The 27,510-nt window shown below is 57.2% G+C and overlaps 5 protein-coding genes across 5 annotated transcripts; 4 read left to right on the top strand and 1 right to left on the bottom strand.

Moving 5' to 3' along the window:
• Positions 1–1,554: 1,554 nt before the first annotated feature.
• On the top strand, positions 1,555–5,364 carry GLOTRDRAFT_139369 (WD40 repeat-like protein; the record flags this gene model as incomplete). The annotated part of the gene is made up of 11 exons (XM_007868947.1): positions 1,555–1,768; positions 1,823–1,993; positions 2,045–2,125; positions 2,175–2,281; positions 2,346–2,476; positions 2,581–2,722; positions 2,806–3,016; positions 3,220–3,415; positions 3,520–3,760; positions 3,888–5,168; positions 5,227–5,364. The coding sequence occupies 11 exons, from the start codon at positions 1,555–1,557 to the stop codon at positions 5,362–5,364; spliced, it is 2,913 nt and encodes a 970-aa protein (XP_007867138.1).
• A 1,140-nt stretch (positions 5,365–6,504) lies between these two features.
• GLOTRDRAFT_77731 (uncharacterized protein) lies at positions 6,505–8,729 on the top strand. The gene is made up of 12 exons (XM_007868948.1): positions 6,505–6,749; positions 6,806–6,974; positions 7,039–7,153; positions 7,209–7,230; positions 7,280–7,449; positions 7,507–7,555; positions 7,618–7,629; positions 7,686–7,799; positions 7,861–7,970; positions 8,024–8,100; positions 8,162–8,287; positions 8,344–8,729. Exons 1-12 carry the CDS (start codon positions 6,567–6,569, stop codon positions 8,511–8,513), a joined length of 1,317 nt encoding a protein of 438 aa, XP_007867139.1. The 5' UTR covers positions 6,505–6,566; the 3' UTR covers positions 8,514–8,729.
• A 1,303-nt stretch (positions 8,730–10,032) lies between these two features.
• On the top strand, positions 10,033–13,789 carry GLOTRDRAFT_130263 (uncharacterized protein; the record flags this gene model as incomplete). Its single annotated transcript, XM_007868949.1, has 9 exons — positions 10,033–10,769; positions 10,836–11,978; positions 12,038–12,280; positions 12,350–12,470; positions 12,518–12,808; positions 12,859–13,041; positions 13,107–13,175; positions 13,233–13,451; positions 13,502–13,789. The coding sequence occupies 9 exons, from the start codon at positions 10,033–10,035 to the stop codon at positions 13,787–13,789; spliced, it is 3,294 nt and encodes a 1,097-aa protein (XP_007867140.1).
• Positions 13,790–17,288: 3,499 nt separating this feature from the next.
• Positions 17,289–18,210, top strand: GLOTRDRAFT_43094 (kinase-like protein; the record flags this gene model as incomplete). Its single annotated transcript, XM_007868467.1, has 4 exons — positions 17,289–17,495; positions 17,559–17,627; positions 17,678–17,887; positions 17,950–18,210. 4 exons carry the CDS (start codon positions 17,289–17,291, stop codon positions 18,208–18,210), a joined length of 747 nt encoding a protein of 248 aa, XP_007866658.1.
• Positions 18,211–22,329: 4,119 nt separating this feature from the next.
• On the bottom strand, positions 22,330–25,151 carry GLOTRDRAFT_77734 (inorganic phosphate transporter). Its single transcript, XM_007868950.1, has 15 exons — positions 25,090–25,151; positions 24,836–25,035; positions 24,747–24,765; positions 24,657–24,679; positions 24,448–24,601; positions 24,078–24,398; positions 23,628–23,993; positions 23,493–23,574; positions 23,294–23,430; positions 23,158–23,241; positions 23,039–23,109; positions 22,946–22,981; positions 22,740–22,884; positions 22,646–22,675; positions 22,330–22,597 (listed from the first exon to the last, which is right to left on the bottom strand). The coding sequence occupies exons 2-15, from the start codon at positions 24,989–24,991 to the stop codon at positions 22,503–22,505; spliced, it is 1,719 nt and encodes a 572-aa protein (XP_007867141.1). The 5' UTR covers positions 24,992–25,035; positions 25,090–25,151; the 3' UTR covers positions 22,330–22,502.
• Between the last annotated feature and the right edge of the window lie 2,359 nt (positions 25,152–27,510).

Genomic DNA, 27,510 nt, shown 5'->3' on the forward strand with positions numbered 1-27,510 from the left:
AACTAGGCCATTTCATGCGCCAAATACACTTTTTGTCGGGTGTCGATAATCCCTTCTATTGGTATTATCAGGTCCTGCAACCGTTGCTGACCATGTGTTGAAAGCTGAAACGACGTTGTGATGCTCATAGTGATGCCGCAGTCCGGTTCCTGAACCTGGGAGAACCGGTTCGAACCTCGGACCAGACCCAGGTTCTGGTCCGCGGTTCGGCTTTGGGGTGGACCGAACCTGAAATGAGGTCCAGGTGGGGCCACAATGCCTGAACCATACCTAAATATGGTAATTTTGGGGGGTTCGAACCCGAACCTGACCGGACCCAACACCATTTCGGGTTCTTTGAGGTTCACAGTCCGGACATTTACCCAAACTGGACCTTGGGTCCGGTCCCAGGTCCGGAAATTTGGGCCAATAACTGGACCGAGCCGGACCGCGGCATCACTAGACGCTCATAGCTATGCTCCTTCACCCAGACACGACGAAGCAGGCCCAGGCTGCGATGAACCCTCCCCGTCGTCCACAGCACTACACAGCGCTCGTTATAAGGTGCTCTCTGCCGGCAAGCTTGGCTCACATTTCCATTTCGATCGGGTATTATACCCAGCTCAATTTCCCCCGCTGTCAAAAACCAATTTTTGGGTGCTTGCATGTTCGGCTATGCAACAGCTTTTCAGCCCCCATGGATATGGCGTGACTGTCGTGAGACGAAATCTGGGGTTTGTCACTGGTCACAATGCCTCTGGGATCGTGGGACTTACCATATGTGGTATTAGAAGCTGGCCTGCGGCGCCACTTCGCACCATATATGTGTACAGTCGACTCTGTCTTAACCCATACCTGTCATAACCCATAACCTGTAATAACCCATAGGTTTTTGGCTTCCACCGACATGGTAGATAGTAAAAACCCATAAGTCTGCAGTATCCCATAACCCATAACTTTTTGGAGGGTCATAACCCATAAAACAACCTATATTAGGAAGGTGCAGGTCTCCTTCCCACAAGAACTTGGACCATCTGGACCCTTGGTTTTCGGTTCTCGTGGTATTTCAGAAGATAACCCATACCAGACTCAAGATTCCGTATCTAAATGTTGTCATAAACGACGTTCGGCATATACCGAATAGGCTTTCTGTCACGCTTACTAGGTAGTCACACGGTGTCACACGTTCTGGTAACCCATAGTCTGCAAAAACCCATAACTTTTGGGTTCCACGACCCGTTATGGATTAAGACAGAGTCGACTGTAGTAAAATGCCGAAATGACGAATCGGTCAGATGAGTCACACGTCACACCGCCTGCCGAATAGATCGAAATGGTACTTGACAAAGGTCGGAGAGAGGTGGCGGCTCGAGGACAGCGCGAGGGTGTGCACCCGACGGTGAGTAGCACAGGACGTACTCGAAGATAAGATGTTAGGCAGAGGTGTATTGTAATGAAAGGGTCTTGAGATACTATGTTTGGCGGAGTGGCTGTGCTGTCCGATCAGAGCGCCGTCATCCAAAGTCACGGCGTGTCTCCTCCACTCTAGTCATCAGCAAAGTGCATGCCCCCGCGATGCTGTCGACGACCAAACCGTCGCCGCAGCGGCCCTCGCTGCACATCCCCGGCCCCGGCCCCTCCGCCCTCTCCGACCTCTTCTCCGACTCGCGTGAACACGGCTACCAGGGCCCCTCGCGCACCGTCCGCTTCCCGCGCGCCACCCCCGCCGGCCCCGGCGCCATCGCCCAGAGCGAGGACGGCGTGCGGTGCGCCGTCGCCGGCCAGGAATGTGCGTGCTGTTCCCTCCCATGAGCGTCGACAAAGTGACGAGTGTGCGTGGCAGCGCTGCGGATCATGCGCGTGTCCGCGCCGGATGAGGAGGGCGCGGTGCACGAGGACGACAAGACCGCTGTGGGCAGCGGCGGGCACCGCATCGGGGCGTCGCGCAACCTCTGGACGGGGAGCGGGCTGAAGATGGACAGCGCGAGCACGGACGTGGCGTGGGGGCACGGAGGTGCGCTGGCCTTTCCCCTCCCCTTCCCACGCTAGCAGACCGCGATGGCAGCGTACGACAACAAGATCCTCACGAGCGCGCGCAACGGCGAGCTCATCATGTGGGACATCAACAAGGCCGGGTCCAAGTACGGTATGCGCGCTGCCTTGCCGCCACCCGAGCCCTCTCTCATCTGCCGCAGAACGCAGGGCAAAGGACCACATCCGCTCGATCCACAAGATCGCGTACTCGCACATCGTGCCCTACTACTGCGTCACCGCCTCCGCCGACGAGCACATCCGCATCTGGGTGCGTGCCGCCGCCGCCGCTGCTGCTGCTGCTGCTCATGGCGCTGACGCGCGCGCGTGCACAGGACCTCCGCTCGATGACGCGCAGCATCAACAAGATCCGCCAGCGCGCCTCCGTCCGCACCGTCGTCCTCTCCCCGAGCACCGCCCGCCCGCTCGAGGCCGTCGTCGGGCTCGAGAACGGGAGCATACTGCGGTGCGCGGCCTTTCCCCTCTCGGCCTTTCCCTTTCCCTTTCCCTTCCCTTTCCCTTTCCCTTCCCTCCCCCCATCCCCAGCCCGATGCTTACCAAACACCCCAGGTGGGACCTGACCAAAGGCCAGCTCGGCCAGCTCGCCCACGTCCCCGTCGCGCACGCCGGCCCCGTGCTCGCCCTCGACTGGCGCCCCCCCGCGGACGGCGGCGCGTGGGTCGCGAGCGGCGGCCTCGACCGGTGCGTCAAGGTGCGCCGTCTCGTCGTCATTCGCACTTGCACTGTCATGTTTTATCCTGCGCGTGTCCCGGCCCCGCTGACGGTGCGACGTAGGTGTGGGACCTCGCGCCCCCCGCGCCCGCCCCCGCGGACAACAAGCACCGGCCGCGCTACACGCTGCGCGCGCGCGCCCCCGCGCCCCGCGTGCGCTGGCGCCCCGCGTACGCGTGCGAGCTCGCCGTCGTGGGCGAGGGCGTCGACGTGTGGGACGTGCGCAGGGGGTGGGTCGCGAAGTGGGCGGTGGCGGAGAGCGAGGGGGCGACGGGTGGGTGGTTGGCGTTTTCCGACGGGCGGCTTCGTGCTCACTTTTCCTTTCCTTCCGTCCCCCCCCCATAACGCTAACCGCGCGTCATGCTAACCACGCGTCATGCTAACCGCGCGTCATGCTAACCACGCGGCATGCTAACCGCGCGTCATGCTAACCCCGCGTCATGCTAACCACGCGTAACGCCAACCCGCCGTAACCAGACATCGCCTGGCGCGACTCGCACGCGCTCTGGGCGCACCACGCCTCGGGCGCGTTCGCGCAGCTCGACGTGCGGAACGCGACGAGGCCGCTCGACGCGGTCCCGCGCGCGGCGCTCAGCTGGCACGCGCGCGGCGCGCTCGCGTTCGCGGTCGACCGCGGCGGCGCGGGGACGGGCGAGGTGCCGTTTGACGATGTGTGAGTTTGGGTTGGTTCCTCCTTGCTTGCCTTTCGTCGCTTCTCGTTCCCGTTCCGTTTTGCGGTGACGGGCTGCTGGTTGCTGATTGCGGATTGCGGCGCAGGCATCCGGATGTGAGAGAGCTCGCGCGGGAGCGGGGGGGGAGGCTGAAGGCGCTGGGCGACCCGCCGTACTATCCTGCGACGCAGGCCGTGGGGGCGGTCGTTGTTGGCGAGGGCGAGGGCGGGGTGGGGGGTGCTGGGGTGGGAGAGGGAGAGGGAGAGGGGGAAGGGGCGTTCGCAAGGCTTGCGAGGGGGTATGTGCTCGAGGGGGAGCGCGTGGGGGTGTGTGAGCGAAACGCCGAGGTGAGTCGCCTTGCGCTTCGTTCCTGCTCGTCCAGGTGGGGCAGGGGGTCCTCTCGGTTGTAGGAGCCGTTTTTCTTGACCGGCCCCTGGTTCGTCTTCGCGGAGCTGACGCGGCTGCGCTTGACAGCTGGCGTTCGCGGTGGGCAAGGAGGACGCGGCGCGCGCGTGGCTGCTCGTCGCGGCGCTGCTCACTGATCTCGTCCCGGACTCGCAGCCCCCGCCGACTCCGCCGCGCACACCGACGTCTGTGGCCACTCCTCCTCTTCCGCACTCCGTCTCGGCGCCTGCGAGCGTCCCGATCCTCAAGACGCGGACCGGCAAGTCGGGGTCGCAGGTGTCCAGCCGGCGCGCGTCGTCCTCCGACCCGGCCGCACAGCAGCGCGGGACGAGCAGCCCGAGCCCGAGCAGGGCGAGCAGCAGCACCTTGCATCATCGCACCGACGCACCCCCGCCTCAGCGCCGGAACACCCCCACGCCCGCGTCGTCCACCTCGCCCTCGCCGAGACGCGTCAACGTCGCGCTCCCGCCGCTCGCGCCCAGGAGGGAGTCGGGCACGAGCCTGTTCAAGCCGCGCGCGTTGTCGCTGTACCGCCGCCCGAGCGTGTCGCGGTCGGTGCCCGAGAGCCCGGGGGAGGGCGCGCGGAGTAGCCTGAGGCACGTGGGCGAGGGCGCGCTGGACGACTCGGACTCGGACTCGGACGGGGAGGAGGAGGAGGAGGAGCAGGCGCGCGCGCGGGCGTACAGGGCGCCCGCGCTGGGCGCGAAGGTCGCGCCCGCGACGCCGAGCCCGCTGAGCAGGGACTCGCAGGAGTGGTCCGAGGGCGAGGAGGATAGGGACGGGGACGGGGACGACGAGGAGGAGTCGCCGAGCCCCGCGTCGACGGATACGGAGGGCGGGGAGGACGCGGATGCGGATGCGGATGCAGTGGGCGACAGCTCGTCGGAGCGGGCGCGTGCGCGGAGGTCGCGGTCGCGGTCGGAGCCGCGCAGCCGCAGCTCGACGATCGCGAGCCTCGCGGCGCGGGCTGCGCGCCCGCCGCTGTCCCAGCGGGGGTCGTGCAGCAGCATGCGCACGGTGGTGGCGGAGGCGGGCGCGAGGAACGCGCCGTTGCGGAGGGATGATACGGTGAGGGATTTGCGCGGCGCGAGGGCGGGGACGGGGGCGGGGGCGGGGGCGAGCAGCCGCGCGACGTCGCGCAAGGCGTCGCCGGCGCATACGCGGCAGACGAGCCTCGCGCTGTCCGGCGAGTTGATATCGGACACTGGGCATCGGCGGGCGTCGAAGAGCCGCTCGCCGGTGAGGGGGCGGAAGAGGAGGGAGGAGGAGGAGGTGAGGGAGAGGGAGAGGAAGCTGAGGGAGGTCGGGTGGAGTGCGTTGAGGGACAGTCTGGAGGTGTTCGCGGATATGGTGAGGGCTCCGTTTGGTTGTGAAACATGGGTGTATGTTTATGCCTTTGATTGGGTAGGGTGACGTCCAGACGTGTGCCATGCTTTGCATGGTGGCTCCGAATGAATTGCGAGTTGGGAAAGAACGGGTTGTACGGTTCCTGGAGGCATATATCGGTCTGTCGTATCCTTCGTTCGTGCCTCCGCCAAACTTATAGGAAGACAGATATCCTGTCGCAGCTTCGCTTGCACGTACCTGCCGCATATGTCAGAAAACATGCCCAAATTAGCGACGTTCAGGAGACCTCCAAGGCAAGTTATTTATTGTCCTTGGAGAGTGAAATGTCTAACTGGTCGCTCATAGGTCCACACGACGATGTATCTGTCTTGTGGACGATGTCGCAAGCCTCTTCTTGCCTCCGGGTCAACGCGGAGACCCTGCTGTTCATCCTGTCGAGCTGCACTCACGAGATGCTCCATTTGGCGAGTTATCTTATCCATCTTATCTGGGCGACAAACTAACTCGGCTTCACAGCCACCTTCCGGTCAAGGCCCTGATGTTCCAGTGCCCGGTTTGTACACATGGAGGGCATCAAACCTGTTACACACGGTATTACTCTCAGCGGCCCCTGATCGAGATCCCGTCATTGCTCCCCCCGACGGAAGCGAGAGGACGGCCACCGACACGGCGGAGTCCCGTGCTTACAGAGGACAGTGTCGCGACAACGCTTGACTCGGGTTCAGAAGACGCGAGCGGTGCGGCCATCATGACGCTCGCAAGGCTCTCTGGACACCCGTGCGCCGCAGGGTGCGGGCACTTTTGCTGGATCGCAAATGACGTCGTGGAAGAGGGATGAGGTGGATGCCCGGCATTGCGGATGTCGTGCGGATCTTACGTATGCTCCTGCAAGAGTGTAAGTAAGCCTTCGTTCGCCACTAGGCCTATCGGGGCAAGCGTTAGTACCATTGTCTAATACTGCAGCCTGACTAACGCTGCTGCTACCCAAGACACATTCTATCGAGCATTTGGAAACAGTATGTGCGACTCTACTGTAATGCCGGAGTAAAGATTCAGTCCGTCCGAATACGCGTCAATGATCCGACGTCTTCGGTTAGCGGTTGCCCAAAAGGGGGATTACGTCTTGCGTGTTAGTCAAGAATGTGAGTCTAGGGTTAGGGTCACGAAGGGAGCGGGCCAAGAACGCGGTCGAAAGTCAGACACGACCGTGACCGAGGAACCCAGACTAATGGGGCCGACGTCAGGTTCCGCGGTCCTTATATACTCTAGCAGCCATGCCTGAACGCGTTGCGTTGCGTTTTATTTCCCTCAGACATGTCCTCTATCGCCTCGCAACACGAACGCGAAGTCGGCGAATCGACAATTAACCTTCCCGAGCGGGGACAAAGACCAGCGGTCGAGATGTTTTCATATTCGTTCTTCGACAAGAGCCCTTCGTTTGCGAAAAGTCGGGCGTTGTATTTCAAGGTGGTCGCAGGAGGTGCTTTCTTGATTATTTTGACGATCATGTCTATGCTGCCTATATATTGGGGGGCCCTATGGAAGCCGAGCGTGCAACTGCACAAGATACACGGGTGGATTGTGGTGAATACTCTCACAATTTATCTCCTCGAGCGTACACATTGACTACCTGGTATTAGGACTTTGATGGGGACATGATTGGCCAAGCCGTCACGCAGGCATTCACGAGTGCTACGGGACAAAATACTCAAATATCCTGGAGAGTGGTCGACACGGCGCGATTTCCGAACGGTCCGTCAGACGTCGCGTCGTCTGTAGTGGATGAAAAGTGCTGGGTCGCAGTTGTCGGTGAGTAGTGTGGCCCTCCTCTAGCGGCTCTGCTTCGATCGTTTCTTATGCAATCCTGTTATAGTTAACGCGAATGCCACGCGGAATTTGCAGCAGGCAGTGTCGTCTCAAGATGGTTCTTATAACGGGACTCACGCCATAACAGCCTATGCGGAAGAAGCCAGAAACGAGAACGCATAGTATGTGCTCGCATGCAGTATGTAGAATCGATCTGGACTAATCGGGCACTCCTAGTCGGGCGTTTATCTCGCCGATAGTAAGTCATCTGAGCCTGTTTCAAAAGTTCGAACTAAGGTGCTCCTCAGACGCAAGGCATCCTTCAACAAGTTTCGATTCGATTCGCTCTCCAGTTTGCCCACCAACTCTCAAGTAGCGGCAGCGCGAACGTTACCGCCCTGGCTAGCGCCGCTCCTTCGGTCCTCGTGCAACCTGTCTCATTCACTATGGCTAATATTCGACCGTTCGATGTGCCTGTGTATGTATCTGGATATGCAGCTTTGTCCTTTCGAGTGCTCATATACCTACTTTACAGAGCGCAAGCGGTAGACCTGGTCGGCTTGATCTACCTGCTCATTCTTTCGGTGCGTCCCATTTGTCCTACGTCAGTTTCAAGTCTGACACATCTGTGATCCCCTCCATCCAGTTCATTGCATCCGTATGTTATACTCACGTACTTATTTCTTCTGTCCTTACTTACCCTCTCAACCGTAGATGATCAACTTTGCTGCCCGGGAGACCGTTTCCGGCCTCGACCGACTCCTCACCTTGCGGTCCCTCATACTCCTACGCCTCATCTCGCCGATAGTGATGTACTTCCCCGTCTCCGTGCGTCCCCTTGCCTCTCCATCCGCTTTGGCTACTGACAACGATACATACACATAAACAGCTCTTCTACTCGCTCGTTAGCCTGGCGTTCCAGGTGCCCTTCACACGCGCCTTCGGCCACGCAGGGTTCTTCATCTACTGGATGCTGTCCTGGATGTCGATGTCAGCGCTGTACGTGCTCCCCCCAGTCCCCTTGCAAATCTCTTACACTAACGCGATGCTAGTGGGCTTGCGTGCGAAGCGATGCTCACCATCCTCGGTCAGCGATTCATTGCGTTCTTCCTATTTCCCTGGATCATATGTGCGTCGACGAGTTCAATACCTGCCCGGCCTGAGTGACTGATTATTGAATCGTTTTCTAGCCAATGTGTCCGTGTCGTCGCTCCCGATTGAGGCTCTCCCCGGTATCTTCCGGTACGGCTACGCGGCGCCCTTCTACAACGTCTCGCGCGCGGTGCGGACCATCGTATTTAATACCAAGAACGAGGGTATGTGCTTTTCAGCCTCCTCGCGCTGCTTGACTGATGCAAACTCCCTCATGTAGTCGGGTTGAATTTCGGGGTGCAGTTCGCGTGGATTGGCGTGTCGTTCGTGACCATCACTCTCTTCCAGTATTTGGCAAGGCGGAGGTTAGAGAAGCAGTTGAGAAATATGCCCGATGAGCAGAACGTCGAGTCAGGCGAAGCATCTGAAGTGAAGCAGAGGAATGTATGAAGGGAACGCAGATTAGTGATGACTTCTTACGACGGACATGAATGGTTAGAGGGCTAACGTATCTGAGGTGAATAGTGTTTAGGATACATTGGTGCGAAAGCACTCCTACTAGTAATGTAACGTACAGCGGGGTTTCAGGACCAAGTCGAGTCTTTTCCGAAGCTGCCGAGAAGAACGAGTCTCCGGCCCTGCTTTCATGGAAGAGATGATTCCCAGTGCGCGAATATTGTCCTGCCATCACAGTCGACTCGCATCTTCTCCCTGGCTGGAGAGCAAGATTCCATTCAGATTTATTGCTTGATGTGGCTCTGCGGGTCGAGTTTATGTTTGCACGTACAGTCGCTGTCCCAGCGTAGTCCCTATGGCCCTTGTGTACTACTCAGCATGTACTTACATGTGACATGCATGTATGTGGCTTCCGGCGTACGCCGTTGGGTGGGAAAGTAAGGAATTCCGACGCTGTGGGCTCCACTCGGTAACAACAGACCCTTCTAAGTTCTTTCGCCATTCTTCGCGGATTCATTAGCCGTTCTGCGGACACAGCGTAGAATGGTTGGGGTGTAATCATGCTGGTAAACACTCTCGCTTTAGAGTGTATTCGCTGTGGTGATTACCATAGCGTGCCAGTGGAGCGGCTCCCAACCAATCAGATCGCTCAAAAGCTTCGAATTCCCTTACCTGGCTGCTCCACCTGTGGTTATTACCACAGCGAATACACCCTTCTGCTGAGAATATACTGTACTGCAGGTGTCAGGCAATGGATTTGTCCAGGTCAGTCCGTGTCTGAATAGCCTGCACCCAAGAACGCTCCGGTTTCATGGTCGTCATCTGAGGTCTTTCAGCATGTCGGAGTATAGTATCATAATATGACTGCCTAGGCCCCCTTTTACGTCTGCAGCCCCTGCTCTTGTTACAAGCTCGGGGAAACTCGAGCGATCTATCAATTAGGCTCAGCGTCAATCGCCTATGCCCGTCAAGGAACGCGGACGCCCTGCGAATTTTGTAGACCATCGTTATACCGCATATAATGTACGGATATCTATGCCTTCTCATGACGGGTGCATACTGACAATGCATGCATCATGGCACTGTGACAGCTGCGGATAGTGATACTGTTCGCTGGCGCCGGAAGCCTGCAGGGTCGCCTGAAATAGATCCGTAAGGTTACGTCACGGTATGAAGGCACAGGGACGGAACTTGTGGGTCCTTGTGTATCCTTGCCGACGCCCTCAGTTCACCGTGATTCCAGCGGACCGCTGCTTTGTTTTCGACGGCTCGATGCTTGAAGTGCATTGTTATGCTTGACGGCATCAGCGACGGGCCCCTCATACAGGGCAGTCGGGTTGTCTGCTGTCGGGACGCAGGACAATGTCGTGCTGTTCTCGGAGAAGTGTATCCAGTATAACACGCAGTCATCCTGCACCCGTACAAAGACGTATAAAGTGAGTACTGGGTTATGCTCTACATATCACCACATCCTGAGAATTACCCTGCCTTCTGCAAGCCGCTCGAATCGACCATGTCCTCCTTGACCGACGATGACCTCGATTTCCTCTCCGTTGACTCGGACGAGTTGAGGCCCGACTTTGCCTCTGAATTGGACCACTGGCGTCCCAGACGCTACATCTTCATGTACAACGTCGTCCGCGAAGCTTGTGCCCACTCGCCAGACCAGACACCCAGCACGTGGCTGCGCATCATCGAAGGCAGCGAAGACGAGGACACCATGACCATCTGGGCCGAAGGCGACGAGGCGGCCATAGCGTGGGAGGCGGTCGAGGCGGAGCCGTACGACCTCTGGAAGGACGCGCAGGACGCGCTCCGACGTCGGTACGATCGGTTGCACGACCGACGGCTAAAGACGCCATGTCAGCCTACATCCGACCCGGTCATGCAGAGAATATGGGGTGCACCTGCCCCCGGCCTCCGCGCAGGCGCAATTGCATGGAACATCCTCTGCTCGGCGGCTGTGAGGCGCGCGGACGCGCAGCGCGGGCTACGATGCAGACCGCGCTTCTTCCTCGGGGACCTCGTGCGCATCTGGGTCGCTGCGTCGCTGTCCGACGTGTCCTACGACATCGTGCCAGGCGCATACGCAAGGTTTGTGGCGAGGATGCAGGAAGCGGGGCATCGCTGCCATGAGCGGCTCGGAGACGAGTTGAAACACTGGGTGCCGTTCATGTGCTGGCTGCATGGCACGGGCGAGTTGGGCATGCAGGACCTCGACCCGTCTACGTGTGAGGCGTGTTACTCCAGGTGCGACCGCTGTTGTGACTTTGCTACCATTCGTCATTGAGTAACTCCCGTAATCTATATATTCAGGGTTTATCAAAATTCGGGCGTTGGTACTTGGCAAGACGACGAAGAGGCCCTCTTTGAGCTGAGACAACACCCATTGCTACCCCAGTCCACCCACGGCGGCGCTCAAGTGCCACCTCCTGTCCTCCCAGCTCTTCTAGTTACCCTCTTCTGCCGCGGCGCCAGCGGGAATACCCGACCCGTGCTTAGCATAGATCGCGCGGAACTAATGGGCGTGCTCGAGTGCGTCTTCCACTTCCTATCGTCAAGGCTCCGCGAGGACGCACTGCGCGAATTTCGCGAGATACTGTGGAAGTGTCTGTGCGAGGCGGAGCCCGACCCCGCGTACGCCCCGTGGATCAACGTGTACCCGCCGGCCTGGCGGCCCTACTTGAGCCTCCTGTCTGCGTGGGACTGGGAGGAGCTCGTGCAGCTCGAGCAGGGCTGCCTGTTTCGCGGGCCGTACGCAGGCAAGGCGCGCCTGGCGTGGCGCCGCACCGTGGAGCATACCAGCTGCTTCCCTGCGTCGCGCCGCCTCCTGGCTGCTGCTGCGGACGCAGGAGCGGGGGGCGCGGGCGGGCGGGCCACGGATGTGCAGACGGTGATGGCCGCGCTGGTCTGGCTTCTGCAGGACTATGCGCTGGGCCCCACGGCGGACAGGCCGTCGGAGCACTGGAAACGGGTCTTCGCGGGCTGGGTGCGGACGTGCGGCTGGCTGGAGGACGCGTTTGTTGTCCCGCCGCTGGAGGGGATGGAGGGACACCAAGTGCTGTCGCGCATCGCGGAGTCCGGGCATACGTGCTACGTCCCCGTCACGATCCGCGAACCGCAGTACGCCGATGTCTATGGCCGTGTTCTGATGTTGCTTCATCCGCCCGAGAGCCGGGGTATTGAACCACTCCAAGCGGAACGCGGGCCTGGTGTCGGTTACCGCCCCGCCGTTGGTTTCTTCCTCCAGCAGAGTGCATCGGCAGACGCTACTGGACGCTCGGATGATCCTGATGATGCGGATAATGCCACGTTTTCTGAAGATTGGGATAATCGTTGGGGATACGAGGTGATGGCGTGCTCCGCGTGTATTGAACTCTGCTCTGGCCAGCCAGCGGTACACCGAACGAGTCATGTTGCTCGTCGGAGATCCGCTCCACCGCTGTTGAACGACGTGATGTATGTTGAGTGTCAGGACCTCCTCGCGATCGCATATCACTCACGGTAACTGCTGTTAGGTTCCTCCACGTCCGGTTTCGATCGCCTTTATCTATTCCTGAGATTTTCTCGTCTTTCAATATTCATCCTGACGTGGAAGGGTATGTCATGGACAGCGTGCAGCGCATTTTAGGGTCTGCTGCTTCGTCAATGCGTTACAATCTAATCAAGGCTTGGGCGATTTTGATGCACTTGCTTTTGCGCTCCAAATACTTGAAGGGGGATACGAATTGGAGAGCCCTGTCTTATGACATGGTCAATACGTACGAGACTCTGTCCCTTTCCCGCAGCTACTCGGGCTGATGCGGTTACTGGCGTCTTCGTCACTCTAGGTTTAGGGTAGTTCGGGCATGCCTGGTCGAGAATACCATCAGGGGGATGCACTCTCGCACGGAGTCCCCGGCCGAATCTTTAGAAGCGTCGTTCATTGATTTTTTAGATATCCCCCTAGTGGTGAGTTTCTTCGCTGCTCCAGCATTCCTCGCTGACATAGTGACCAGGTTCTGCAAACGGCTTCTGGGCGTCTTCGTTTCCCCAGCTGTCAACAATGTGCTCTGACGCCCGAGTTCCGTAAATCTCTGCTACGGATAGTCACCAAGATTTCGGAAGATTTGGAGTTACTTCCTCGCAGACTCTTTCTGGGTGGTATTAGAGTAAAGAAGTCTAAACCCTTGAGCGGTGGTGGATTTGCCGATGTTTACAAAGGCTACACGAGCTCCGACTACCCAGTGGTCCTGAAGCGTCTACGAGTTTATATGCTGAGTAAACTAGAGAGGAAATCGTATGAGAAGGTTCGTTTTACGACACAACAGACCCTGACTATTGTCTGAAGAGATAATAGAGTTTTAGGAAAGAAGTGATTCTATGGTCCCAGCTGTGGCACCCATTCGTCCAGCCGTTCCTCGGAATCGATGAACGCACGTTCAAGTCCGAGATGTGCATGGTGTCGCCCCGGCAAAGAAATGGCAACCTCAAGGACTACCTGCAGTGTCACCCACTTCCTGCTCGCGATATCCATTCACTGGTATGACTTCGTTCTTCCAGCCCGCATTACTGCCTGCTTATCCCTCCACGCATCAATGACCACAGTTGCATGAGATTGCGCAGGGATTAGCGTACCTCCACGGAGAGAATATCGTCCACGGAGATCTCAAAGCAGTTAGTAAAATTGAAACATGCCACGTGCCCTTCTGAGCCGCTAGATTATGATTGCAGGAAAATATACTGGTAGATGACGGCGGTCACCCGCGTCTGACAGACTTCGGCTTGTCCGTCTTGGCCGAGGCCACCCGTGGCGCATTCTCAACATCTCGAGAGGGTGGATCTGCACCTTTTAATGCACCCGAGCTATTCCCGACGAATGGTGAGGATGTCCAATGCTTCCGAAGAACCGTCTCCAGCGACATTTGGGCCTTCGGTTGCGTCTGTGTCCAGGTATGTGTTATGGGTGCTCCTTTGAAGCGTATGGGCTAACGCTAAGACAGGTTTGTACCGGAAAGCGTCCATTCCCTGATATCCCAGAGGGGGTTATTGGTTTCAAGCTACGGGCTGGTTATTATCCTCTCGAGTCACCAGAGGGATCAGCCATGACAGACGAATTGTGGGAACTGATGAAACAGTGTTGGCGATTCGATCCAAGTCAAAGGATCTGCTCAGAACATCTCGTGGATGAGACCGGAAAAATATTCCGTTCAACGTCCATTGCCTCCCAGAAGCCGCACGAGGTATCAGGAGATGCCAGCTGGTCTGGGCCTATGTCTGTGGCGGCCTGAGCCTTGATGAAATCGTATGGAGACATGGATGTCGACTTAGGCTAGCTATATTTTTAGGAGCAGCGGTAGGCCTACGGCACTAGTTTCGCAGGACCTGTCCTAGCTGTACTGTATGTGACATTACCTTGTTCATTTTTGTCAAGTCTCCGATCGTACAAAGCAGTCGAAAACGTATAAGAAAGGGTGCGATCGAGGAAGGCTGGCTCCCTATCTCGCCCGTGGACGCAATTCCCACGGACAAAGCTCGCCTGAAAGAGGCGAAGAGTCGATTCAGTTTAGTCCATCACCACGACGAGTCATGGTGAATCACATAAAAGGTGCGCAGGTCGGTGCATCGTTGTTTCTGGATGCAGGACAATGGGCGTCGTTCTGCGAAGCTTCCAGTTGTCGAACACGTGCAGCGGCGTTTTGAGCGCCCACAAAGTCAAACAATCCGCAAAGATCGTTCCTGTGCCCGATATTCATGCCAAAACCTTGCCATCTGGAACGAGTGCATATGACGAAAAAGGCCTTTCTTAAGGATATTCAGTCTATCTGTCTCTACCATGGGCTTATCCATGTGTGGGTTCCAGCAGCGTAAGTCACCGAGCAACAGGATTCCAGCGTCAGCGAGAGGCAGCCCAAAACGCTCCCAGTGATATGCAGATACTGACGTCATCTCAGCGTTGTAGGAAAACAAGGACCTACCTTTCGGGAACAAAATGCAAACTCATGTCGTTGGATCTGTTGATCGACTGCAGGACAATGCTGAGTTTTAACTCTCCGACAAATACGGAGTGCACAGTGCTCCCATCCAGTCCTCAGTGAGTGCGCTTCCGCTCATATCCAACGACTCCAGCGTCGATAACTATCGGGGCTGCATCGATTGTTCTAACAGCGATAGCAGCGCGGGATGGATCCACCTATCCCTGCAAACATCTCCGAGGACGACTACAACTTTCTCAAGCTCGACACTTCAGACTATGACCAAACAGGCAGCGACCATCTGTGGCGTCCAAAGCGGCTGGTCTATCTGTTCAACCTCGTCAGTGCCGCGTGCGCTGGCAGTCCTGGTCTGACGGTTTCGACCTGGCTGTGTTTGGTCGAAGGAGATCGAACGGAAGATATCATGGCATTATGGGTAGACGGAGACGAAGAGCTACCATGGGGCTCCATGGACTGGGGTCCCCTCCAGTATCACTGGAAGCAAGCTCAGCAGGCACTTCGAAACCGATGGAAGCGGGTTGCTGTCTCGAGTACCCCTTCGTCGCCAATGGCGGATAGGATACGCCTTATGGAGGATCCTTCCGTACGAGCAGCCGCGATTGCCTGGGTAATACTGAACTCTCGCGCTATGCAACATGCCGACGCCGAGCGTGGCCTCCGAAGCCCATCCAGCTTCCGTCGTAAACAACTCATTAAGATCTGGAGTACGTTCTCGTTGTCGGCAGGCTCTTATTTCGCCCATTCGGACCAGTACCAAGCATTCGATGCATCAATGAGTGTGATGGGTCACACCTGCCATAACGACATTCAGGAGGAGCTACAGTCTTTCGTACCCTTCCTTTGCTGGCTAGAAGGGAAATATCAGCTCCCTGTGATGAACCTTGCGCCTCGGAGTTGTATGCAATGCATTGAAATCCAAGTGTACGCCATGCCCTTGTCTATTGTGCCTCGCCTGCTTACACGATGTCTCATTCAGCGTGTTCCCCCGTGAGACGGTCATAAACGACCACCCTCTGGGGACATTCGTCATCCAGAGACGGTCCGCGATTTCCCGCATATCATTTTGGGCACCTTATATAATATTCGAACTCACCCGCCGAGAACTCCCCACCCTCTCATCATGGTACTCTTCCGCCCGACGCGATTTGTTGGAAGTCGTCGAATGCTTCTTGGCAACCCTTTCCATGCACGTCAATATCGAGACGTTAGATCATATGGAGAACACTTTGCGACAAGCGTGGAAGACGGACGAAGATCCTGCCTACCTGAGCTGGATGAACGGGTTCCCCAACGCATGGCGCCCTTCATTGACGCTCCTGTCCCGCGACGAGTGGCACACCATCCTCGATATCCAGGACAAATATTTTCGCCGCGGTCCGCTGTCACCAGCTGATTTGACACGTCTACGCCAGTTGGAATGGGTGTATTTCGTCTCAACGAATCGATTATTGTTGGAGACGAGGGATGCGATGGAGAGCAACGGAGAGCACAAAGACCTCGAGATACATGCAGTCATGTCGACGATAGTCTGGCTCGTCAATGACTACAGATGCAGTACCAACCTCTTCAACGACCCCAACAGTAGTGCTTCATTTGACGACTCTCCCACCAGCCCAGGCGCGCTATGGCACGGCCTTCCCGAACCAAAGTCGATCGGCTCGGCGCATCGGCTTATGCTATGCATGGACTTGTTTGGGCATGTCTGTTGCCGCCTTCGCAACGTCAACGAGCGAGAACTGTGGGCGTACACGCTCCGTTTCCTGCAGCACATCAGCGATGCGGAGGTCGCGATGCTGGTGGATATCGTTGCCTCTGGAACGGTCACGACTGTGGGCACGCCGATGGATCATAGCACGTTTAACCCGTCGCGCTGCCCTGTCTGCATCAAATTGACTGCTGACCCCAGCGTCAGGCAACCGTTCGAGGGCGAAGGCATCGGGCCGCTCAGTATGAGATTGAGGTACGCAGAGCGTGACCGGCTAGGACTTGAGAGTGACCATATATTTTCTCTCCAGGGAGCTCCACGTCCGGATGGGACACGTGACGGACGCGATTAACAAAGTGAATAACGTCTTGAACGTTCTGGACGGTGTCTGCGACGTCAGCTCGTTCATGGGAGAGTACATCGAAGACGCCACTACCAACATGGGCGCAGAGATGAGCATACGGCTCGTGCGGACGTGGGCCATCATCATAATACTCCTGTTCGAACGGCATGGGTTCGAGGAGCCGCCAGCAGACGAACTTGTCAGCGATACGAAGAATCTGTGCGTACCTTTCCACAGGTTGCCTGTTACACATGTCATGACCTTACCCGGTTCCCAGGTTGAATGCATGCAGGGATCGACTGATGGTCCGCGCCGTGTACGGGATCGACCTCCCAACAGGCTCCCCCTCCGAGTTCATGGAGTTCCTGCAAAACGCAAGTCCCTTCTCCCCACGTGCCCCTGTAACCCCTAACCTTCCCCACCAGCTCCTCGACGACTCGCACGACCACCACGACGTGCTCGACCGCGCGCGCAAGAGCAGCTACCGTCTCGGCGAGCGCTTCCGCCGCGGGATGCACCGCCTCCTGCTCAAGCTCGCGGGCGAGAACGAGATCACCCCGCGCGCGATCAACGTGCGCGGCGTGCGCCTCCTCGGGGACCGGCGCGCGGTGACGGGCGGCGGGTACGCGGATATATACCAGGGCACGCTGGGCGGCGCGCTGGTCGCGGTGAAGCGGTGCCGCATCTTTGGGGAGCGGGAGAAGGATAGGCTGTTGGCGGTACGTGGGCTGTCTTGATTTGTGCGTATGGATGCTGATGGGTGGGCTGGGCAGCTCGTGCGGCGCGAGGCGCTGGTGTGGAGGCAGCTCCGCCACCCGTTCGTGCTCCCGTTCCTGGGCATCGACCTGGAGTCGTTCGACCAGGTCTCGCTCGTCTCGCCATGGATGGCCAACGGGAACATCAGGGACTATCGCGGGAGCCAGGCTCTCACTGCGCAGGACATTCACCGACTGGTGCGTTCTCCATTCAGTCCCCGGCTGGAGTATATCTTTACTCACAGATTCACGTTGAACAAGCTCCAAGAAGTCGCGCTGGGCCTGCAGTACCTCCACAACCAGAACGTCGTCCACGGCGACCTGCGCGGCGTACGTCCAGCCCCTTCCTCCTTGTCCCCCCTTTGACTCCCTCCACGCAGGGCAACATCCTCATCGACGCCGACCACAAAGTGCGCCTGGCCGACTTTGGGCTGTCCGTGCTGGCCGAGGCGACGCGCGGCGCGTACACGTCGGCCAGGCAGACGGGCTCGGTGCGCTGGCTCGCGCCGGAGCTCGCGGACCCGCACGCGGCGACGTGGCGCAAGACGCGCGCGAGCGACGTGTGGGCGTTCGGGTGTGTGTGCCTCGAGGTGCGTCGTGCGCGCCGCGCTGGAGGAGACGTGCTGATGGCGGCGGAGTGGGTGCGTGGCAGGTGTGCACGGAGCGCTCGCCGTACGCGTACGTCCCGCACGACGCGCTGGCGCTCCTCGCGATCGTGGCCGGGCGCGCGCCCGCGGAGCGCCCGGACGCGCTGGGCATGAGCGCGGCGCTGTGGGAGATGTGTCTGCGCTGCTGGGCGCCGGACCCCGCGCAGCGGCTCGGCTCGGGGGATCTGGTGATGGAGATGGGGAAGGTGCGGTTTTGGCGGGGGTGGGGAGGGAGCGGTTCTGACGGGGTAGGAGCTGGGAGGTGAAGGGTGGAGGGGCGGGGCGGGGGCTCCGGGTGGGCGGAGAGGGGTACTCGTGTTCGTATCTGCGGATGGGGTTCAATGGCTTGTACGCTTGCGTGACAATTGAACGTGGTAGTTTCGCGTGTGTGCACGGATGGCTCTCCGTACGCTCGAGCAGCTGTGGAATAGACAAGACAATATGCTTTATCGAGTGCAGGAGGGTCTGAAACTTGGAAGAGAAGTGCACTGCGCGGTGCGGCAGTCACGCTTGGACCTTGTTTGGACCTAAAGAGAGGTGAGAGGTGAGAGATCTTGCGTCTGCGGGGTGACAAGGCACATGGCAGCACCCTTGTCTCCGACGCCAATGAGCCTTCATCATCGTCCGCTTTCTTCATCTACCTGCTCGAATAGTCGACCCCTCCTCGAGCAGTCCTTGTTTCTTTACCACCCCCCCCGTCCCGCTATTTTGCGATGTAGTAGTTGCAAGTCGGCACGCGTAGAGTGGACGACGGGTGCGCCGGCATCCTCCCGTCGGGAGTGCATCCTCTCCCCATTCGGAATGGAGGTCTAGTACATGTACTGCAGACTATCAGCACTGAGCAAGATAGAGGGCCGCCCAAACGATACGCGTTCGAGCGCAGGCTAAGCCCATCCCGCGTGTATACGCCCCGCCGCCCCGCCGCGATCGTATCATACCACTTGCGTTACTTACTTATCCCGCGCACTGGCACGACTCGCCTCCGGCGGACCAGAGGGAGTCTCAACTACCAGACGCCGGACGCGCCGCCCGCCCACCCGGGGTTGCGGCGCTGGAATCTGCGAAGGCACCGAGCCACTGGCATCTGCCGAGCAGCGGCGGGAACGCTCTGACGGGCCTGAATCCCCGCCTGAGGGAGCCAACGCGGACTTGGGGGGGGGGGCGGCTGGGGAGTTGCGCGCCGACCATGCAGAACCCGAGGAGCGGGCCTGACGTGGGAGCTCGTTCCGCTCGCCGGCGGGGGCTGGAGAGGGGATCTTGTGCGCACCTCGCTCCGGCCAAGATACGCCGCGCGGATATGGGTACCTGGTACGCAGGGCGTGAGCATGAGTGGAGACAATAGTCGTGCGAGTGCACAGGACTCAGACAGGATGCGCGTTGCGATTGGACGCGCCGTGTCCAGCGCCTCTCGGCGTTCCCTGCTGGATCCTGCCAGTGAAATGTGTCGCAGTGGCGGGGGAGGAGGCCCGGGTGGCTGATGGAATCCCCGCGCGAGACTCGAGTTTGGTCGTGTACATCGCGCCGTGGTGAGCGTCCGCTTCACTCGGGGCCGAGGCCATTTGGGGAATTCTTTGGCGCGGAATACAATACGAGCAGGCGGGATGGCGATGCACAGGGACGGGTCTTCAAGTGGAAGCGGAAGCGGAAGCAGAATGCGGCGAGGGGGATGGTATTTGAGAGGGAGGGGTGCGCGCGGACTGAAGAGGACGGAGAGAACTTGGGCGGAGCAGAGGTGTGCGGGTAAGGCCGGGACTCGCGCAAGCACGCTAGTACTGTCGCCGGGAGCCATAGCGCCTGGACCCCGCGTGACCTGAGCGAGAGGGAGTCGGTCGTTCGTTTCGGGATGTTGCTCTGCTGGTATGCTTCAGCGTGAGGTCTACTTACTATAGCGTAGATACATATCGCGGCCTGAGGGGGAAGTGGCTGATGCTCACCACTGGCAAGCGAGCGCGACAGTTGACCGCGGCGAGGGGAAGCGCATTGGGGTGTCCACGGAGACTGCAGCGGCTCTGCGCCCGGAGAGCGAAGAGGTTGCTGAGACAGGCATACTATCATTTTGGGGGTTCTGTCAAGATTCCCGGAAATAACCTGCCACAGGCCTGCTCCTTGGACAATCATTTTACTTTCAGTCAGGCATCATAATAAGCCCTCCTAAGTACTATCTGCACAAATAATGACTTCAATGGACTGGGTACAAAATGATAGAGAGAGATGCCGGTGACGGACCCACAGTCGCAGGTAGTTCTGTCAACTTGGGAAGTATTCGGCGCTGCGCGGCACGCCAGGTCCGATTCCTCGTAAGGTAAACGAGTGGCAAGGGTTCTTTTCTAGCCTCCCGGGCGCTGCGCGGCATCAAGAATACTCCTAGTTATTATATGTTGATCTCAGTTATACTAAATCATATAAGTTTGTAACTCTCAAACATAACTGTGTGTGGCTAGAACCTTCAATCATCCTATACTCGGTGTCAAGTACAGTTATTTCAATACACAATACACTATTTACTTCAGTACTACACTCGGGTAGCATTACTATCGAGTCAGTGCACATGCATACTGTAGCTGAGATGCACGTCGTCAGGCTGAGGCCTCAATGCTGCCAGTACTATGCCTCGTATGTAACTTACCAATCTTGTGCCGTAGGCAGCAGGGTACTTGCCATCGGCGCAATTCCACACACAGCCGGGGGATGCCTGACAGTGCCATTGGCCCGAGATCTTGAAAGGATCGAGACCACACTACATATCTGGAATTAGTCCCTATTCACAAACGGTAATTATTGACATGAGAGGCAATAGCTCCTATTTGCTGATGGTGGTAAGATTTGGATCGGTGGACCTTCCATTTAAGGAGGGTGCTCCCGCTACAGTTAAGGTAATTTGGGCTATAAGGGGTATACCCCCTGTTCAACGCTGGCGATTTTCGATCACCAGAGAGCCCTATACAACGACTGAACAGTAAACCGATTCTAGGGGAATCGGAATGCGTCACACGCGGGTCACAGTAATGAATCCGCGCCAATTTCGTCACGCATTTGTCACGCCCGGGACCCTTGCACTTCTGTCCAGAAAGTCGACCCCACTGGGAGGTCACACCGCCGAACGCGTTCGCGAACTGCAAATGCGAACGTGAGAACCACACCACGGTGCACGTCGATTCTGTGGCTCTGTCCACCGGCCACAGATGCGTACCCCTCTTGCTTATGATAAAATCTGCATAGCCTGAGGGTTTTAACTTGTAAGTTTATTGTATCAGCCTGTGAGATGAAATTGCTGGGTAATTGTAGAAAAGTGTGGTGAGTAATCGAAGCTGTCTGTCCAATTGGGGTCACACGAACCCACTGAAGCCCCTTCCGTGCCCTCCCCCTAACGGTTTCCATGGTCAATACTACTGGCATTGCATTGGAAATGTGATGCCTCCACAGATGCCCTGTATACATATAATTAGTCATTGGGCATGGACAACTTGAAATTCATGGAAATTACTCTATTCACGTCATCAATATCCCTGGTATGGTACAATAATATGTGCATAACAAACTGTATTTTATGGATTGAAAGCATAGCTGCCATTGCCTTTCTCGCTCAATAACAGTTGCGGTGTGGCGATTCCCTAGGCTCAGGTGGTGTGGCATCCCCTCACGTGCCCAGACATTCGCCGAACACATTCGCGAACGCGTTCGGCGGGCGAACCTCCCAGTCGCCTGGACGTTCTCCTTCTGTCAAACATACGATATGAGCAGTTGGGATTGCTGTAACACCAATCGGGTGGGTGAACCATGTTTAGCTATACATAAGACAGTGTTCTCTAACAAGCTGATATTTACCGGAAGACTGTAGGCCCAGAGATCTAATGCATCAGGCCTGTTTCTCATGGTTACACTGGGCTGTTTAGCCAGTATTCGTCCTCCCATCCAGCAACGGTAGAAGATATGACGGTTCTGATTTGACAGGTGTTCTATACGGGTCACAATTCACCTATGTGCCAATCCGCTAAGCCACCCGTTACATATTTGTCGAGATTTCGGAGTTCTGTCAAAAATCTGACTTTGACAAAACCCCCAAAATGATAGTACACTTCGACGTCACACATGTCGCTGGGCCAATCACGAGCGACTCGGACAATCAGTGGGTCCGTGACTCACGACTCCAATCCACAACTCGTTACTTGTCATGGCCGCGGCCACGCCTGCCTGGTCCACCACCCCCTCCGCCACCTCGCACCCCCGGCAGCACTCTCATTCACCCCGAGCCCCGCGTCCCCCTCGGTGCTGGACTCGTCCTCTGTCGCCAGTTCACGCGAGCCGCTCGTATACCTACGTATACCTTGCCGCCCGTCCGCTTACGATCCGGAGAACAGCGACGCTGGACTTCAGGCGTAGACATTCGCCACCCGATACTCTCCGCTGCGCGGTCGTGGGCCCATCGTATCCACATTACCGTGCCCTTCGTAGTCTACCATCCTCTATCCTAATATACATTATACATCTGCCCTCCTTGTCATGATAAATCCCCTTGTCAGATCCCCACGCAAGGATCCGCGCGTCGGTGCCGGCGACACTATGAGATCGCCTTCGCGTGCTTGACCTTCATCTCCTCCGCGTACACCACGTCCGGATCGCGGCCGCGCACCTCGGGGAGGAGGAACGTGCACGCTGCCACCCTCGTCAGCACCCCATCATTCAACCGAATACAGTACTCACCGGCACCGACGATACAGCACCCGAAGAATACTGCAAACCGCGGTCAGCCACCGGGAAGGGAGGGAAGGCGGAAGAGGAAGAGAAGGAGACTCACTCCACAGAACGTGGTCCGTCCCGATCTTCTTCGACAGCGAGTTGAACGCGAGCGCGGAGATGATCGCCCCGAGCTTGCCGCACGCCGCCGACATCCCGTGCGCGGCGCCGCGGAACTTGGTCGGGAAGACCTCCGCGGGGTAGCACTAGAAACAATCACAGGATATGAGCGACGGGTCAGGGAAGATAGAGGGGAGTGGGAGTCACATATGTCGTCGCGTTCGCGCCAAAGTTGAAGAAGAACTGGAAATACGCGCGGTCAGAACGGCAATTATTGAGTGCACGACACGCTCAGTGTACCTGGAGGAGCGCAAAGCACACGATGAACGCCGGCGTGCTCAGCGTGTGGAACATGCCCGCGAGGATGCCCACTGCACAGCTATCAGCGCCGGCCTCGGGAACGGACGGAGAATACGCACGGAAGAGCGCGGCCATGAGGAAACCCTGCACCTGGATCCATTTGCGTCCGAGCTTCTCGATGGTCAGGACGGTGGCGTAGTACCCTGCGCAAGGCAGCATTAGCGCGTACGATATGTGTAAGGAGGGAGTGCGTACCAGGAACGAAGCCGAGGGCGGTGACGATGATGTTCCCGATGGCGATCTTGAACAGCCGCTCCCAGGGCGTGCCCGAGGAGCCGTCGAACCCGATCTGCTGCAGGACGACGTTCTGGTTCAAGTTCACGCCGTAAAACCTGCCAACCGACCAACGAGTCAGCAAACGAGTGCACACTATAGTAACCGCTGGAAAACGCACGCGACGTCGAGCAGGAACCAGCACGAACAAGTTCCGAGCAGGATGCGGAGGTGCTTCCACTCGGAAAAGTACGCGCGGAACTCTGGAAAACGACGTCAGCGAGCCACAATCAGAGCGTGCGCACCCTGGACGCACCAGCCCAGTGCGCCTGCCTCTCCTTGGCAATCTCCGCCGCGCGCTTTTCCTTTGCTTCCTTCGCTTCCCCTGCGCCCTGCTCAACATCCCGCTCGCGCTTCTCCTCCGCAATACTCGACGTGCTCGGGCGCGAGCTCGAGCCCGCGCTCTTGGCCACTACGACTTCGCCGTCTGCACTATTTTCCTGTGAGGGCCGCGCGCGCGAGAGGTCGAGATCGCCCTGCTGCTTGAGGCGCATGAACTCCTTCTCGTCCTCCGCGTCGTTGTTCTTCGCCGCCATGAACCGCTTCGACTCGGGGAGCGTGAGGCGCTGGTAGAGCGTGCCGAACGCGGGGATGAGCGACAGGCCGACGATGACGCGCCAGACTGCACGCAACGAGGGTCAGCATGTGGATAATGATGACAGAGTATAGTATGGAAAGGGGGTGGGGAAAAGAGAGGGCTGCGCACCTCCGTCGGCCTTGGACGTCTCGTCCTTGTCGTTCATGACGTGCTTGTAGCACGCGAGCACGACGATCGTCATCAAGCTGCCGACGAAGCTGCCCCACCCCTGGTTCGCGAAGATGTACGCGAGGAGCGTGCCGCGCTTCCTCAGCCTGGCGCGGTCGGTCGTGATCGACGCGCTCATGGGGTAGTCGCCGCCGATGCCGATGCCGAGGATGATGCGGAAGACGCCGAGCCAGATGAGCGAGCCGTTCGCGGAGAGGGAGCCGGTGGGGACGCAGATGGTCAGGATGGTGGCGAAGATGATGAGCATGAGCTCTTTGCCGTCTGCAGATCTGTTAGTGCTGGTCCTACGAGAACAGGGGATGCGACGCACAGATGGCTTTGCGCCCGAAATAGTCCGCGGCGTAGCCAAAACCGAATTGACCGATCACACTACCGATATTAGCTGCTGCCTTGATGAAGCCTTCCAACCCCGCGGGCAGGGACGCACCGCCGTACAGACGGTACTGCAGCATGGTTGCTACGGGCTGTGGCATAACTGTTAGCCATACAGAAGACGGAAGGAGGGACTTCAGGGCGTACATTGATGATAAAGAGGTCATAGGCTGTAGATCCAAGTGGTCACACGACCAGTTGTCAGCGCAGAGTGAGGATGCGCTCGAACATGCTTACCGTCTAAGAAGAATCCGACCTATCAGAGTACGCGTTTGTCAGTAATTGGTGCTCCCCCACCCGCTTAAACAACAAGGGTAGGCACTCACCCCAGTGATGCCCAGCAGCTTCACCTCGGCGTAGGTCAGATAAAACGGCGGTCTATCCTCGCCTGATCGCTCGTACTCCTCCAAACCCGACCTGTACTGCGAGTTGTCCTGAGCGACAGGCTCCGACGCCGGAGCAGATTTTTCTTGGACGAACATGGTCGTCTACGTCTGCTCTATGTTTTCCTGTTAAAAGAGCGGGACTATGTTCGTTGATCAGTGTTAGACACGGCAGGGCAAAACGAAAACAAACGCACGTTTGCAGATGGTGGCTGGAAGCAAGAGGATATGTTGCTCCACGGGGCGCAAAGAGAGCCACAAAGGGCGCCACAGCACTGGACCCGGGGTATTTGACGCCGAGCCGGTTAATCCTGGCATTTTCGAGGTCCGTCCCAAATTGGCAATTTGGGGTGCCTCGGATGTTATCCGAGGTCACGTTTCATCGCGTCGCCTTCGCCTTCTGCGCGAACGCGACTTGCGCGGACTTGTCTTGCCAGATGTAACGCCCTGAATATGTTTCCGCTCTCATGTTATACCGCGCTCGAGAAGGTTGGGCACGCGACACCAAACGTGTTCCTTCAATCCAGAATCAAAATCAGTACTGTACTGACGGTTGGATAATCTGCGAGGTTCATGGCCTGCTCTGTCTCCCGTTATGGCCCGCGACGCAAGGGTGTATTGGATCTTCGGTCACAAGGGACGAAAAGGTCTGCCAGCTAGTACTTTTCTATCTACGGCGGACAAGTACAATCATCCATGGCAGCACTGTCGCTGCATCCACTGCTCCCGCTGAAAGCATGGCGAAAACCTCTCACATCACCTTCGGGCTCAATCCTTTGACACTTACACAGCCCGGCAGTATTTGCACAAATGTTGCGTCAAAATCCGGAATCAAACGTTTGCACTGAGATCGCCAAACAGGAGCAAGAAAATCGCCCTCGCGAATGAATCAGAAGGACCCCCGATAATTGGTATAAATGCCTGATCAGGTTCCGGACAAATTTTGGGACTTTAGAGCCCTCAATGGCTGATTTTTTACAGACAAATCAGCTGATTCTGGAGAACAGGCCTGATTTTTTCCCGGACATTTTGGTCAGACTTGGCCATTTCGACGCCATACTGTATGTCTATGTATGTAAGCAACGTAACGCGTAATGCAGCCTCCGTTGCGTTACCCGGAGCGCACTTGGTAACGTGTAACGCAGAGGTTGTTGTCTTCTCCGGGGAAGTGTAACGCTCGTCAAAAAATTCGATTTTTGTTGGATTTCGGGAGTCGGGATCGAGCTTGCGAGCTCGCGCCGTGTTGCGCGTGGTCAGGGGGGGCCGCCGCAGGCGGGCCCGACTGATAAGGTGATAAGAAAATTCATATATATTCGTTGTATCTACTCGATGTACTGTACGTGATTGCCCTTCGGGCAACCGACCGCCTGGGGCAAACGCGCTCGTCTTCCGTTTGCTTGGAATATTTCAACAATTTTTGGTAGGATTTAGCTACAAATATTATTCCGTCAATATATCTCAGCAGTTAAAAATCAAGTATTATATTGTAGAGTGCTTCTTTGCATCCCTAATATGGAAGGATCATATGTAGAAGCTCATGGGTACTGGTCGGGTTGCGGTTGCTAATTTTACCAATGTAACGCGTAACGCCGGCTTTGTTACTTCGAGGGGTGCCATTTCAAGGTGTAACGCTGTGCTCCCGGTTGCTTACATACATAGATATACAGTATTTACCCCGGCACCTGCCGGGGAAGCTAAATTTAGACGTACCCACGCCACAGTTGCCTTTTAGAGCCACTTTTTCGCTGTAATGCCTGTTTTTTTCCGGACAAAAGGTCCAAAATCGGCGATTTTCTTCCAGACAAAATGGGTCTACTTATGGGTCCTCGGGATCAGGCATTTATACTGATTATCGGGGGTCCTGAATCAGACCAAATATTTGCATGAGTTTCTTGCCGCGGGATAGCGCAAATGTTGCACAAATAAAGTCACATGACCTGCATGAGACTGATAACATCAATCACGCCATCCCATACCATATGCCTGGATTGATCCCCTTTCCCACCCCGTTGCTCGATGGCGCAGCTTGTATGGATGCATGGAAAACAATATAATCATTAGACATATCTACTACATACATGTCTGAGCATCTAATGATGTCTTGTACATCACAAGACCCAATATACGCACTGCCTGTGGTGCATCTGCTGTTACAGGTACACGCGAGTGCGAACATAAGGCAACATGCCGCACACTTGTCGGCCTGTACAACTTCTGCATCATCAGTATGTTCAAAACGACTGGAAGAGTAGCACACTTACCTCGTGCTAATCGAGCATCAGGACTGAAGAAGATATGGGACTCTAGACCCGGCCCTTGAGTGCAGTCAAGCTACTGTGCAAAGGGACAGCAGCAAAACATAGCTATAAATATGGTACACGTACCATGTCAACTAGAGACAACAGCTGCAAGATGTTGCGCGGAACTGAGGGGAGCACGAACACGGACAAGAGATGGTGGTGGTTGAAGGGCAAGAGAGGATGAGAGAGAAATTTGTTGAAGTCCAACTCCAACCGCTACGAGCGGAGATTGAACTTCGGCACATCGGCATGATGAAGCAGTGACGCGACGTGTCACGAGACCAGCGGCACGCCCCCGTGCCGATAAGTCTAAGTCAG

The sequence above is a fragment of the Gloeophyllum trabeum genome (assembly GCF_000344685.1).
Source record: "Gloeophyllum trabeum ATCC 11539 unplaced genomic scaffold GLOTRscaffold_00008, whole genome shotgun sequence".
NCBI classification, from domain to species: domain Eukaryota; kingdom Fungi; phylum Basidiomycota; class Agaricomycetes; order Gloeophyllales; family Gloeophyllaceae; genus Gloeophyllum; species Gloeophyllum trabeum.

Coding starts and splice junctions, on each gene's coding strand:
- GLOTRDRAFT_77731 (XM_007868948.1), top strand. CDS start 6,567: ATGTTTTCATATTCGTTCTTCGACAAGAGCCCTTCGTTTGCGAAAAGT. Junction 7,971..8,023: donor TGGATGTCGATGTCAGCGCT/GTACGTGCTCCC, acceptor ACGCGATGCTAG/TGGGCTTGCGTGCGAAGCGA. Junction 8,101..8,161: donor CCTATTTCCCTGGATCATAT/GTGCGTCGACGA, acceptor ATCGTTTTCTAG/CCAATGTGTCCGTGTCGTCG.
- GLOTRDRAFT_77734 (XM_007868950.1), bottom strand. CDS start 24,991: ATGTTCGTCCAAGAAAAATCTGCTCCGGCGTCGGAGCCTGTCGCTCAG. Junction 23,242..23,293: donor CGCCCTCGGCTTCGTTCCTG/GTACGCACTCCC, acceptor TGCCTTGCGCAG/GGTACTACGCCACCGTCCTG. Junction 22,982..23,038: donor TGTGCTTTGCGCTCCTCCAG/GTACACTGAGCG, acceptor GCGTATTTCCAG/TTCTTCTTCAACTTTGGCGC.